The following is a 16,191-nucleotide window of genomic DNA, read 5'->3' on the forward strand; positions in this document are numbered from 1 at the left end:
TTTCTTTTTAATCTTTTAATCTGCTTTTAATCTGTACTTTTGTTTGTTTGCATGCATTGTTAAAGGTTTTTAGCTACAAAACAAGATGTGTAATGTTCAAGCTTATTGTGTGTAAGCTTGTTCAAAATGACGGAAACAATAAATGTTGCTGAAAAATAACGTCTGTCTCATTAAACTTAATTTAAATAAACAAATATTTGAATGTGATATTTGTGGAAAACGCCCATCCCTACTATGGACATAATTTACAGATTTTTTTTATATTATCAGCATAATATACAGATAGGTGTACTATAAACATACTATACAGATGGATTATGTAATAAGTGTATGTACACTACACTAACATATGAACGTCATTTACTCTAGTGCACTGGACATTAAAAAAGTTCATAGAAAAATATTCCAGTGTGCAAATGGTGCATTCAGTATCCTGTCTGTGCCCTATTCACTCCAAAGTCCCCACTCCAAGAGGATAGGGATGATCACTTCTATTTGGAATTTGCCCTGGAACCGTTACCGGGTATACTAGTACCGGGACACCCCTAGTAGATGGGGTCATGCGTGCTTCCTTTCTTCTTCCTGAAGTCCACAATGAGCTCCTTTGTGTGGCCAGGTTCCGAACCTCGTCCCTGTAGGCAGTCTCAACGTTGTCTCTGATGAGGCCAATCACCTTGGTGTCATGTGCAAACTTATTGATGGAGATTGATCCATTCACAGGCTTGCAGTCGTGGGTGTAGAGGGAGTAGAGAGATGGGCTCAGCAAACAGCCCTGTGGTATGCCGGTGTTGAGTGTGATGGTGGTGGAGCAGGTGGGGCCTGAACCAACATCCTGAGGTCTGTTGGTCAGAAAGTCCATAATACAGTTGCAGAGGGAGATGTTAATGTCCAGGTCTCCAAGTTTTGTCTTCAGCTTGGAGGGAATGACAGTGTTAAATGCTGAGCTGAAGTCAAAAAACAACATCCATACATGTATGTTGTTATTGTCCAAGTGTGTGAGTATCATCCTCTGTGCTCCAATTGCTACGGTAAAAAAAGGATCCATTGGTAAGCAAGTGATGTTATAATAATTTTCTCTAAATGTGTTCTGATGAAGAAACAAACTCGTCTATATCTTGGTGGCTTAGGCTTTCCTTTTTCCTTTAAAGTTACATTTGCCATTTGAAAAATGTATAAATTGTGTTTATTAAGGAATAGTTTGCTACATGTTTACAAATTCCGAAAATGCCTTTGATCATCTGTTTTATTTCTAGTTTAAAGTGTCTGACCCCATTTTGGCTTTTGGTTTGTGGTTAACCAGAACTTCCTTAAGATCTGTAATCAAAAGCATAGCAGAAATTGCATTGGTATAGCTGTCTACTGAAAACACTGAATGGAATGCAGCATTTCTGCTATTGGTAAAATTATATATGCTTTTCTTAAAATTAATTTCTGTCAAGAACAAACCAGTCATGTCTTTTAGCAAACTGTCTACCAAAGGTTTCAGGTGTCCTATTATGACTTCCAAGTTGTTTCAGTGGAGTGCAGTGGTATCAGTTCTGTTTGAACATTCATAGGGGTGCTGTTGTTTCAGAGTGCAATCTCATTCATTTTCTTCATAGAGAAATTGATTTTTAAAGTTTAAAACTTTCAAAGCTGATCTACCATGAGCTCTGAGATTAAGCTGTGTTACATGCTTCTGTTTGAACCACAAGTCAGTGTGAAAAATCAAAGCAATAAACATAAAGTATTTAGTTTTAACTGAGTCTGTCTTCCTATCTCAAAGTACACTACTGTTCAAAATGTTGTGTTTGGTAGAATTATATATATATATATATATATATATATATATATATATATATATATATTTTTTTTTTTTTTTTAACAAATCATATTCATTATTCATTTACTTTATCAAAGTAATATTGTGGAAGATTATTACAAGTTAACAAACATGTTAATATGCTAATTAGTGCTCAATAAATCTTTTTTATAGTACATGTTGAAAGCAGTTTGTTGCTAAATGTTGCTGTGTAAGCATTTATATATTTATTTCTAAATCTGTTTATTACAACCATATACATATATAAGTCAGTGATGTCAAAATCTTCAAAAGTATTTGATTTGATTACATCATTACACAACTAGTTCTTTGACTCATAAAATATGTACACAATCTATTCTTGTTTTTTTATTTGAAATACTTCTGGAACCACAACTGCTGAGAGATTGTGTGGTCTTTCCTATACTCTATTATTAAATTAATTATTTATTTTCCTTATACCACATAATGGCTTGTCAAACCACTAACAAATTAAAGCAATCATAAGTACAGTGATGTGAGATCAATAAGGTTAATTTCATCCTGTAACAATTTAGTGCAAATTATAGGTGCATTTGTGGCATTGTGGATCTTCTCATTCCCTTTTGCATTGCCTCATTTGCCTAATTGTTTAATTTGCCTATTACTGTATTATATTAACCTGGCACAATTACAGTACTATTTCAAAACCAACACTTGCTGAACAATTATAATGAAGCACCCATGATCCTCTTAGGCAGTTTTATTATCTTACTGTACTTATAAATGAGGAGTATATGCATAATTTTCAGATAACAACAAAACATATGTGACTTTAATTTAATCAATTATTTTACCAAGCTGTGGGTTTTCAGCTGAACTTGCAGTTAGCAGTGCTAAAATTGAGCAGAATCAAAACAAGCAAATCTGGGGACATACTACAAATGAGTCTGCTAGCAGCTTGCATAGAATGCTACAAATTGAGTTTTTAAATCTGCCCTCTTCATAGTCGGGAATAGGTAGTTGTTGAGCTAAAAGCGTTGACCAGTAATAAAAAAGCACACTCGGAATTCCTCACAATTATTATTAGGGCCAACTACACAGCTTTTTTTGACATTCCCAGAGACATGTCAATGCCATCCACTCCTAACATCAACACAGTGGTCCCATCAACAGCTCTTGGCAGTTTTTATTGTGTGTGACCATTTTGTTGAGTAATGGGATCAGAACCAGTTCTCTGTCCAGGAAGCATTCTGGCGTCTATCTGAGAGCGAGGCTGCTGGCACCTTTAGTCCAATGAGGACCATAGCTTTTCTGACAAAGCCTTTTTCTCAAAGGTAAACGTGTGAATTATTAAACAAGGGCTTGGGCTAGGGGATGCCTGGGGTAATCTGCCAGTCACAAATGTGAATATTAGAGCTCTCCATCACATACAGAGAGTCTGCGGCTATTGAGTCTGTATACAGAATGGTGAATGCTCATTTACTTCCTAAAAAAATAAGAATTTAGTTGTACAAAAGTACTTAAAAGAATGAGTTCATAAGAGTAATTTCTTCGTGAATCAGATAACACTGGTTGTACTGTATGTTTTAATACACTTTGAAGAAAGAGTTAATACGAATCATTTGCTCGTGAAATCAGACTACACAGGTCACGTTGAATGTTATTGCTTGCATCACTTGGGCATATAGTCATTCATACTGTAGATGGGTTTGTAGTGTAGCCCATATGGTTCCAGACAACAAGACTGCTATTGTTCTGTCAGTACATGGAGGATAGTTTATTTTTTTAAGTTTGAGATGTCAAGTTGTTCACTGCCTCTTTCAAAATTTCATCTTCTAACTCTGTGTCTCTCTTTTTTGTCCCCCACAGGAATGAAAGTGAGGGCTTGCATGTCGCAAATGTCAGGTAGGTTAGGAGAGGACACTCTCTCTGTGGATCTTGGCTCTTCTGCTGTCATCATAAAGCTCATAGTAGATTCTCTGAGAACTGCATTTCTCATTGCCATGTCAGATTATGCGATGCACGTTCGTTATTTAGTAGACACATGTCATTTCCCTGACTGAGTCATGCATTTGTGTTGACATTTTCTGCATCCTGTCTTAGATGCGCATTGACTTCTTGGACAGACATCCTCATTGTTCCCACTACAGATTTGTAATCAGTTTATGTTATTGTGGAAACCTTCCAGTGAAGAGATTATAATTTTTATTTTCCAGGGCTACATTTTTGGATTATGTGGATTATTTTTAAGCTTTTAAATTTACGTTCAAGGGCATTGTGTAATCATGGTCGTACCTTTGAAAGCTTGCACTTTTTTTGTTTGTCCGATTTGATTCAAAGCCTTGAATGTTGAGTTTATCTAGGCAAAATATCACCATAGTCCAGTTTTGTATACACTGCCTTCTAAAATAGCTTGTGGCAATGATGTATAATTAAGAAAAAAATTTCATGTTGTTAGTGTGTGTTCTATAGTTAGTAGCAGTTTTATTCATCTTATTAAATTTGAATGAATGTGTCCTATTGAAAATAATAGGATAGATTAGTGAAAACCACTTCGCATTCAAAGCGAAATTGTAACCACTAAACCAACAAATATCTAGAGTCATCATGTATGTGTTTATTTTGTTTGTCATTAAGCGTAATTAATGAGGGTTGAATGTTGTATTATTATTATTTAATACATTTTTGGATGTTTTGGTTAGCTTCTTGTTTTACTTTATTTGGAAATGTACAAGCACTCAACTACAAACCTGAATTCTTAGTCAGTATTTTACAAACTATTTACTAAAATAGTAATAATATTATTTGTCCATCATATTATCATCTTATTATTATTCATAAGCAGGTCTGTGAAGCACTTTTTAAAGTGATGGCCATAAATATCACACATACTGTACTGTAAAACATCAACCCCTAAACTTTGAGCCCTTTTCATCATCTTGAGATTGCTGAGTTATTGCTCAAGTGCTTAAGTGCCAAGTGGCAAAAATAAGACACATTTTTGTACTATCTGTCTACTTTGCACTTCAGTAAGACATTTTTTCCCATCAATCCTGAGCCGTGGGTCTCTACCTCATTGTGATAGATTCTCTGAAGCAGGTCTTTATTAATAACATTCATAGGCACCGTTGTATTGCAACTCAAGTCGAACAGAAAGATGACTGCTGCTGTATCCATTCGGTTGAACATTTACAGCTGTATCAACACTAGGTTATTAACAGACTTAATTAGATCCTCACTCAGCACTGCAGTGTTGTAGAGTGTGAATCAATGTACCTCAACGCTTCCTTCCAGCTGGGGGTGGCATTAGTTTCGATGGAGCAGCAGAATCCTCAGGGACTCTCCCAAACATCCAGCAGGTCCTCCTCAACACTCGTAGCATTTTGTGAGCCACTGAAACGATCTTGTTCGGGGGTTTGCTGTTGATCCCAGATTTCATCAGCCAGGGAAGTTTGAATTGAGCACTGGAGAGGAAATTGTTGCAAAAGAAGCTCAGACTGCTTATCAAAGCGAGAGGCTGTCCCTAAGGAGCGCTTCTTGAGGAACATTGGACTTGTGCAACAACATTAAACACGATAACACACAACAACAGTTGTTGTCGGTAATTGGCAAATTATCTGGCTGCAGATGGATGACGCTTATTAGTTTTAGGGTGAAGTGCTGTAAGGGATCGAGGGTGTATAATTATAATCGGGGAAGATCGCTGTGTATTTTTTGTTAGGCGAGCAAACAGGCAGTTTTCTAGACTGAGGAAAGCCTTAAAGTCTTAGCCTTTATGAAAACCAAAGGCCCTGTGTTGACAGTCTCTTGGCTTAGTGTTCTTCCCCCGGATCTGTCTTATTAACATGGAAAACTAGATAAGATTGTTGAATTGGAAAAGCGAGTCTGATATGAATCTAAATTTAAAACTCTTTCCTGTGTTGGTGTGAATGAACCAGATGTATAATTTGGCAGTTTAAGACATTTGGGAAGAAAAACGTTTTTGTGTTTTAATGGACCAATATACCAGCCGGTCTTTGGTCATTTTGAGATGATTTGCATCAGCTGATAAACATGTCCACTTGGCTGATATAACAGTGTTACCTCCCTCTTGTGTATGGCTCCAAATTCAATTTTTTCCATTGTAATTTTTCTGGATTATTTTTTTTTCTTTACATTTTTCTACAGTCTGTTTTTTATTAATCAAAAAGAATGTTTAATTAATTGAAAAGTTTAACTTGAACAAATTCTGTTTTCCATTACTTTTCTGGATTCTATTTTAATGGTGTCTTTATATTTTAATCATCAAAACATCTCTAAATGAAGGATTTTATTAAAACAAAGTTTAGTATTACTTTATTTGTTACTTTGTGCGTTTACATTTTTTGGGAAAGAAATTCTAGTAAAAAATATTCTGGTAAATATTCCTTGAAAATATTGTTTTAATATTAATTTTATCAGTAGTAGTAGTTCTATCATTACATTTAGTAATAGCTAAATTTTTGTCACAGTTTCTTCAAGTTGAATCAAACTTTTATTTTGACAGGTCGCTGTGAAAACCTTTGAGTTTCTGTTTGTATATGATATGACAATAAACAGTGTGTTCATGTACTCTAATATTGAGTTGGCAGAGGCTGAAAATACTACAAGCATCACGCGCTGATGTAAATGAAAACCGTGTGTCTGAGAAATGCAGAACATGAAGTATTCATATTTAAATAGTATTTTTGTGGCTTAATATTCACAGACACTAGACCAAACATAAATATATATTTAACATAAAAATATTAATATGCAATTAATTAGGGTTGCACCGGTTGACCGGCCATAAATCGGAACCGGACGTTTTTTGCTTAAAATACACGACCCGGCAATCAGACGGTTTTTAGTCTTTTTTTCGGCCAATTTTTCCGGAAGTGCGCCTGCGTGGAACTACATTGGAATGGAATCATTCGCTATCATGTCATTTGTGTGGAAGTATTTCGAAATCTATGAGCAGGACACAGGCAGCCATTCAGCACTGGAAGTGCAGAGCTGCACATCTGAGGCACAGATAGCAGGATGCGAACAGCCTAATGCACAAAATAAGAGTCCCTTGCACTGCACAAGCCCTGCACAAGCGGAGACAGTGAAGGGATGTTCAGCTCAACTTCTCGCATTTTGGAAGAGAAACAAAACGGACAAAAAATTCATTTTTTTATTTTTTATTGTAAAGTAGAACTTGCATATACGTTTGAGAAGCCAGAAGTAAACATCAGTTCTGTATAGGATGATTTTTATTTTTTTACCTTAAAATTACATCGATTATTTGATTTAAAAATCACCTGTTGTAGCACACATTGAAAAAAAGTACTACGAGTAATTATTCACATCTATATTTTTTTGAGACAATACTTATTTATTTTTCAGTGCCTCAAGTAAAATAAATATGTGAATCATTACCCTGTTTTATTTTATTTTATTAATTGGACGAATTAAACACTTTGCTTCTTTGTTTTGTTCACACCAACATTATTTGATTTTAACATTTTCCAATTTTTATATAGCATACTTTTATTTAGTCTCACTGGTAAAGACCTTTTTTTTTATTTAAAACCAAATTTAAAAACTAAAGCAAATACTGAACGCTGATTAAGAAACCTCTTACTGAATGTGTGTTGATTGTGTTGTAGAGTAGAACTATGCAGTTATTGCCTTTCATTTCACATGATTACAGTTAATGTTTTCATTTAAGGCCAGTTCTATGTAGTTTCAACCCAATTCAAAAACAAAAGCTAAATGCTGATGTTTGTACCTTCTATGTTTGTATTGAATGTAGTCTACTTACTGTGCAGTTACTGCCGTTAATTTCAGATGGTTATGGTTATTGTTTTCAATAGCCAAAAGCCAGTTTGGCCTATTAAATACCAAATAAACATCTTGTTTATGCATACTTTCCTTCTTTCTTGTTTGTTGCTTAAAGAAAAAAAAAAAAGGAAATCGGAATAGGCCAGTATGCTTGTAAAAAAAAATCGGTATCGGAATAGGCAATGAAAAATCATGATCGTGCATCCTTACAATGAAATTTAATTAAATAAAATTGTGCGATCATTTAAATATTTTTTTTAATCTATTGATAGCACTAATGTTAACATTTCAGAGATGTTATTGTTGGTATAATATTTGTTTATTTTACAGCTGTATTTGCTTTTCAATTTAATTTCTTATCTTATAAAAGACATTGGGATGACCGCCCCCACCTGGCCCACTTAAAGTTTTCGATACTATGGCCCTCAAATTAAACTAATTGAATAGCCCTGTGCTAGACCATATCATATTTTGATTTAAGTGTACTCACCTACTTTTTATTTATTATTTATTTTATTAATTCCATGACATTCCGCATTATACAGTAAATTAAAATTTTATGAGTGGATTCCCTGTTTTCCGCATCGCAGAAGGGACAAAGTAATAAATATTTGTAATATATTATTGTAAAAACTTAAATGAAATACAAAATTTAAGAGAAAATGGAAAACAAGAAAAAAAAAACTAACATATTTTAATGTACTGCATATCACCTAACGTTCAAAAGTTTTTAGGAACATTTTTACTTTTAAAAGAAGTCTCTTACACTGGGTGTATTTGCAGCAGTAGATTTACATCTGCGGTATATTTCACAGAAAACACTCTTAGTTTTAAGCAACTGTTTTATCCCTAGAAATGGGGACAAACACTTGAAGAAAGCAGATACTCTGGGAATTTTCACTTACAGTGAAGTTCTCCTCTTCGATATCAAAGCTTCGAGCCAAACTCAATTGAGTGAACAGGCATATCACTCATATCTCTCCCTTATCTGGACGTTTTTAAGTCCCGCCTCAGTCAGACTTTGATGTTGAGACTGATAAATGGATGCTGGCAGTCGAGTCAGATATCAGTGTTATTTCAGCCACTGTTTTAATGTCGTCAAACTCTCTCATCATTTTCAAAGCGCAGACAACATGTTGAGCCTTTCTTGAAGGTTTGAGATGCAGCGGAGGGTGTTATCCTTGGATTGTTGTGTGAGTGAATGATGATACACGGGGTAACTTTTGGAGCGATTTTGCTGGGCAACTTTTTTAAACAATTGCTTGGGCACTTTCCCCATGAGAATGGCTAACAAATTTCTATCTGGATATTTTAGATTGGTCATGGGCCCTGTGTATCATCTGGTTGTTAGAGTTGACGGCAACATTTCTCAAAGTTGCCCGGTGTATTATCAGCCTGACAGTCAATTTCTTTGCTGAAAACTTTTCAATAAATAAATGAATTTAGAATTTAGTTTTAAATTTATTTAAATCTGCTCATCCAAAAAAAATTTATGAATGCAATTTTATTTTCAAGTAGGATCATGTAGTCTTTATGTAGTTATACATTATGACAATTTTTAATATACATATATTGTATTTATATTTTATTCCCACTGTTTCAGGTAGGACAGTTTTTGTTTTAATATTATTTAGTATTTAGTATTTCTATGAATATTATGAATGTATTATTCATTATATTATTATTATTATATTATTCATTTGATTTTTTTTTTTAATTCACATTATTATATATATTTTTTTAAGTTACATATATTTAAACTGGCTCATCCAAAACTGTATATGTTTGGCAGTGTATATACTGTATGTAGTAATGGCTGAAATATTTCTAAGGATAAAAAATCCTTCACACTTTGAAAAACAAAACTAAACTTCATTTTAGTCTTTAATCATTTTGAAAGCACAGTTTATTGTGGATAACTTGAGATATAACACTTTCTCATAAAACTTACGAAGTGTAGTCTGTTTGACAAATCGTTTCGATTTCAGTGACTCAGACCATCATCAGAGCAGAGTGAAATGTCACCTCTTGCAGTTTTCTTTATTCCCCTTACTACAAACCAAAATATGTCACTGCTGCCAGGCTTTGCTAGTGGGATACATCAGCATGACATCAGCACGCCTCTGCTTTCCACCGAGCAGCCCTGTACAATACACACTGTTCCTTCTAGACAAGGACGTGTGTGTGTGAGTGAGTATAGCCGCAGGGAGGTTTTTAGACCTGGTTCCCCAGAGCATTTGTCCTCTCTCATTTTCACCTCGGTCTTTACACTCACCTTCCTGCCTTCTCTCTCACTCTCTATGTATCTGCTCATTGATTTGGGGCCTGTAATAGGCTGCTCCATTGAAGCCGATCCACTCCGTGTGCGTGCGCACGTGTCACACAGCTGTTGACAGGCTCTGTTCCAGCGCTCTGATGCTCACGCTAACAGTGCAGAGTAAGACGGGTTCTTTCTCCTGACACGCTGTTCTGTACTTGGCCTGTGGCTTTGCCAAGGTTAAGTAGGCAGGGCCGGCCACACACTGGTTGCTTGCAGATACTGGGTAAACAAACACGTGTGGCTGTGTCGCTGACCTGACAAAATGCTTATCTTTCAAGTATCCGGAAGAAGGAGGGTATCAAGGCATGTCAGAATTCAGTATTTGGGTCACATCCTGTCGTCAATGCCTCCTTTTGATTGATTTTTGAAGGCAGACAAAAATGTGTCTTTAAAAAGTAGAGTAATATTTTCATGTAGTGTCAAATAGGCGCTTTTTATTGTAATACATTATGAATATTGTTAATTTATTTATTAAGTAATTCATAAATATGAATATATTTATCTGCAAAACAGTTTAGAAGATTAATAATTTTTGATGATTTTGTAAAAATTATTTTTAATTCAATATTTTTCAATAGAAAAGTCTCTCACACTCACCAATTAAGGCTGCATTCATAAAAAAAACTGTATTTTAAATAAATAATACAGTAATATTATTGCTATTTAAAAACAACTGTTTTCTATTTGAATACGTTTTAAAATGTATTTTATTTTCTTTTATGGAAAAGCCTGATTTTAGAGCCATTTACGTCAGTCTACATTACATTTCATAATATTATTAATGTCGAAAACAGGTGTGCTGCTTAATATTTTTGAGGAAACATGATACTTTTTTTCAGGATGAATGGAAAGTTCAAAACAACAGCATTTATTTGAAATATAAATCTTTTGTATAACATTATAATTGTCTTTACTGCAAGTTTTAATCAGTTAATTTTATTCTTGCTGTGGAGAACTTTTATTATTAATAATAATAATCATTATTATTGTTCATTTCAATCGAGTGATAGTGCATTATTTTTGTGTTTATCTAAAACTAAGAAAAGGTCACTAAAAACAAAACTAATTTTATTCTATTTTACACCTAGTCTTTTAATAAGATCTTTTAGTGTTTGTACAGTAACAAATGACTTAATTTAAGAAACAACATTTTGTCTTTAATATATAATATAATTTGTCTTATGTAGTTTAAATGGATTTTTATATTAACAAATATATATCTGACTATTTTGTGAAGTAGTAGTAATAAATATATATATATATATATATATATATATATATGAGAATACTGTTTCAGGCTTTCTACTTCAAAATTTCACAAATAAGTTTTTTTACTACTGCTACTTCGTTTTTTTTTTTGTTTTTTTTTTTTTTATATTTAATTATTTCTAAGTAAAAATGGTTTCTACTCCAAATTTTTCTCAGTGTATATGGGGATCCTTGACATCACAATATTTGCAAAACTAGACGAGGGGTTCACGTAAGCTTCGAACACCGCCTGAGAGAAAGAGTGCTACAGCACTTGTAGTTTTCCTAATATCCCTTTCTTCTGACTAATTGTGCAGTTTCCTCTTAATCCACCCTGTATCTCTGCCTCATCATAGCAAAATGGGTTTTACAAGGCAATAATTCTCAGTCAAGTTTTGGTGTTGGCACAAATTCTGGTCGTACTACGTTGTTGAGGGGCCAGTATTTGTGTTCACACTCTCTCTCCCTCTCTCTCACTCTGCATCTGGTCTGCTACATAGAGATGTAGGGAATTTGGAGTCTCTCTTATGGGGAGTTCACAACCACTGCAGGTGCCTACTGCAAAGACAGCAGCTCTGGGGATATCTAGCATCCGGCTTGCTTTCTAGCTCATGTTTTTTCAATGTGAGGGATAGTCACAGAGCTCTGTCCAAGCACTTGTGCCCTGTTAAAGTGAGTGTTGTAAAGCCGCAGTAATATACTGTATGTGGTACTTCACTACTGTTTGGTGGAGCTGGCCTTATACAGCCAGGTCGCAAAATCATTAATTATTAAAAGCCATTGAAGTTGCTGCTGCCTCATATAAATAAAGGCTCCCTCAGGGTTATGAGAGATCTGAGGTAGACCAAAAAATAGACAGACAGAGACAGAGAGAGTGAAATAGAAAAAAGGTTTCACAGCCAGATTTAAACCTCTTATGTTTTATTACCACTATCATCTTTTATACATTGAGGAATAGGGCTATATTGGGAGTAGCATACTATCAGTCAATAATGTTTGAGTATACTTTGCATAGTACACTACCAGTCAAAAGATTTTTTATGTTATTTTTAAAGAAGTCCCTTCTGCTCACTAAGCCTACATTTAATTGATCTAAAGTACAGCAAAAACAGTAAAAAAAAAAAATAAATAAATATATATATATATATATATATATATATATATATATATATATATATATATATATGGAATCTTTGTGTGTGTGTGTGTGTGTGTGTGTGTATATATATTTAAAATATCTGCTAATTACTCATTACTGAAGTCAAATGATTGTCCAGCAATCATTCTACTATTCTGATTTGCGCAGCAAAAAACATTTATTAACATTATTGTTATTATTATGTTGAAAACAGCTAAGTAGAATTTTTCAGATTTCTTTGATAAATAGTTCAGCAGCATTTATCTCAAATAGAAATCTTTTGTAACATTATAAATGTCTTTATCATCACTTTTGATCAATTTAAAGCATCCTTGCTAAATAATAGTATTAATTTCTATAATGCCTATAACTAACTTAAAGCTTTTGAATGGAAGCCTATTATTACAGATAAAGGCTAAACTTTGGATCTTTCTGTTGATCAAAGATTCCTGAAAAAGAAATGTACTCAACTGTTTTAAATATTGATAATAATAATAATAATATTAATAAATGTTTCTTTAACAGCAAATCAGCATATCAGAAAGATTTTTGAAGGATCATATGACACTGAAGACTGAGATAATGTTGCTGAAAATTTAGCTTTGATCACAGGAATAAATTGCACTTTAAAATATATTAAAATAGAAAGCAGTTCTTTTAATAGTACAAATATTTCACAATATTACTTCTTTTACTGTATTTTGGATCAAATAAATGCAGGCATGGTGAGCAGGAAGAAACTTCTTTAAATCAAAATTAATAATGAAAATTTGTTCAAAAACCTTTGATTGGTAGTTTTTGTATAAAGGAGCTACAGTGAGCAATTCATAGATATTCATTACTCAGCATTGGATCCTCTATAGTGAATGGGTGCTGTCAGATTGAGAGTCCAAACAGCTGGTAAAAACATGACAGAATCATCACACCACTGATGCAACTTTGGGAGTGAAATGTATTGTGAACTGCAGTTGACCGGCACCAAATGCACCCATTATTGACAGTGATGGTTTACTAAAAGTACTCCACTGGACAGTTTTATCACAGCACCATTTTTGGGATGGAGGTTTAACACTTTTATTAAGAGCAGTTGAATTATGGAGGTGCACTGCTTTAAGCACTGTGCCTCTGCCATGATATATTAGCAATATGATAATGACCTCTGTATGATTCATCTGCACAATGAAAGAGGTCACTGCAGCAGGAAACAGAGCTGGGGAGATACACTTACAAACATTAGGTTGCTACAAAAACATGTTGTTGTAGTCAGACCTTTGACTAAATGAATGCTCACTACAAATTTACCGAAATAAAGATTCTTGCATTCAAAGAAAAAAATCGGTAGCACTTTAGTATAAGGAACACTTATTCACTATTAACTACAACTTTTTCCTCATTGAATTCCTAATTTGCTGCTTATTCATTTTTAGTAAGGTAGCTGTTAAGTTTAGGTATTCAGTAGAATTATGTAGAATAAGGTAATGTAGAATAAGGCATTAATTTGTGCTTAATTAATACAAATAAATGGCTAATATTCTAGTAATATGCATGCTTATAAGCAACAAGATACCCTAAAATAAAGTGTTACCAAAAAATCAATTATAAAACAACAATTTAAAAATGGTTACTTAACATTGATTTTTTTTTTTTTACGTTCTAGCAGACATTATACCAATAAAGCACAATTTAATTGAAAATCAATAAGTTAGTAAGACAATATTTCTTGGCTATTTTTGAGACCCCCCTTCTTGAATCAGGCATTTTTTTTTTTACTGTATAAATAAATGCAGCCTTGCAGAACAGAAAATAATTAAAAGATTAATAGAGCAATTGTAATTGCTATTATCATTATTGTGTTACTTTTTATTTCATTTCAGAACAAAAGTAAAATAACAATTCTAACAACAGTAAAATAACAATGCTAACATTTATTAATGTTGATTTTATTCTTTTTTTTATTATAAATTATTTTGTTGACAGCAGCAGATTTAGAAAATTGGGGTTTTCACACATATCGCATTGCCACATGCCTTGTTAAAATTCATATGAATGTTACTGAGCAACTAACAAGTAATATCGTTTCAACACAGATTTACTTTACACTTTGAATTCCTGCCAACAAGCAGATACGTTGTGAGCATGTGCAGCGTTGTCAGAATTCTTTCAATTCATGTATGTATTAGAAAACAACATTCTGCAGTTTATGAACTAATTTTAAGCCATTTTGCGCTTTCAATCATCATACAATAACAAGCCACAACCACCCCTACCACTTCTTATCAGAGACATGCTCTGCAGTAGCTACATTTCCATTACCTTTTAAATTGCGCAAAATTAAAATATGCCTAATGGAAACATGTCAATTTCGCAAGAACTCCCATATATGGCACAAAAAAAAAAAAAATTCTGCAATTCGAAAAAGGAATATTTCACAATGCTGCAATGGAAAAGTTTTTCCACATTTACGGGTCACATGGCATATGTAAAACGTAATAAGATAATTTTACACTGCACACGTCTGCGGTGCAATGTGGCTCTGATACACCACTGAAGCTGATTGTAACCACTCTAGTCAATGCTTGTGTTTCTACCAGCCGTGCCACACACATTTCTGAAGCAGCTCTCCATGCTGCTTCTGTAAAGATGTACGCATACTTCTTCAAATAAATATTTGCAAAATCCATCAAACTCCCACCAAAATCCATTGCCATGACTTATCGCAAGAGTAAAAATGTATGTTTAAAATGCAATACATTGGTTAATGGAGACGCTGTCATTTCGAAAAATACCTTTTTATACATTTATAAAATACTGCCAAAGTTGTGCACAAATCTGTAATTGTCTCTCACTGGGCTCTCTAGTCTCTCGCTGCTGGTGCTTTTTTGCATCTTTCTCTGACACTTTTAAATGCTTCCGTTCTGGCCACGTGTTTGCTGCATAAATGCACGCCTCTATTTGATCAAATCAAGTCATTATTCAATATTATTTATTCAGTCTTCCCGCTTATTTGGCCAAACACTGAAATAGGATTTTTTGTTGTTGTTGTTGTTGTTGTTTTGCTGTTTTCTGATGAATACTTTCAGTTGCCGAACATTCGGTGCATCACTAATGCTCACTTAAACAAAAGGAGATTATCTGATTGACATAAAGTGACCAACCATTTGTTAAACACCAATGATAGACTATGTTTATTTCATTTCTACATCTCCATAGGTCTTCCAGACACAATTGTGGCTTGGCCTTGTTTTTCAGCACCCATGTGTTAGCAGTCAGTCCATTCACAAACTGGCAGATCTGTGATGGATTGTTGTGCAGTGAAGCTGAACCGCATAGCCACTCGGATTCGGTTTGTTTCACAGCACCAGGGGCCGAGAGTGGCTTAATGGTTCAAAGCTTCTTTACTTTCATGCACGATTGATGGTAACATGGAGGTTTGTCTGGTGGATCTGAGGAAACCATTTGAGAGGCATGAAAGGATCTGTGATCACAATGCTGATCAGTCTGGACCATTTAAACACAATTACTCGGTTTTGTAGTTTGGGTGCCGGCCAGTACTGCTAAATGCAGCTCCATTGCAAGCAGCATGTGCTCAATGAAAAATGGGAATAGTCTTTTGGCTTTGCTTGAGTATTTCAATCAGGGGCATTTTATTTCTCTCTGAATCACCAATATAATATTGGCAGAAATGACACATATATCAATGCTGTCAGATGGGAACCAAGGACCTCGAACTAATGAAAATTTGCCAACCGATTTTAGGGTCAGTAAATGGGGTGGGATGGAGATTCAGAGGGTTAAGATGAGACAGAATCAAAAGCAATCATCTTTCTCTACATATTATGTTGTTTAAGGAAAGGGTTGGCAAAATGTCAAGGCTTG

General features: G+C 34.2%; 1 protein-coding gene across 3 annotated transcripts in view; it reads left to right on the plus strand.

Moving 5' to 3' along the window:
* Positions 1 to 16,191, plus strand: part of iqsec1b (IQ motif and Sec7 domain ArfGEF 1b) — a 166,537-nt gene that overhangs the window by 35,395 nt on the left and 114,951 nt on the right. For all 3 annotated transcript variants that reach the window (XM_026275587.1, XM_026275593.1, XM_026275586.1), the window contains exon 2: positions 3,653 to 3,688. In XM_026275587.1, coding sequence (XP_026131372.1) covers positions 3,653 to 3,688 — 36 coding nt within the window. The remainder of the gene's footprint in view (positions 1 to 3,652; positions 3,689 to 16,191) is intronic.

This window comes from Carassius auratus, chromosome 11, assembly GCF_003368295.1.
Source record: "Carassius auratus strain Wakin chromosome 11, ASM336829v1, whole genome shotgun sequence".
NCBI lineage: Eukaryota > Metazoa > Chordata > Actinopteri > Cypriniformes > Cyprinidae > Carassius > Carassius auratus.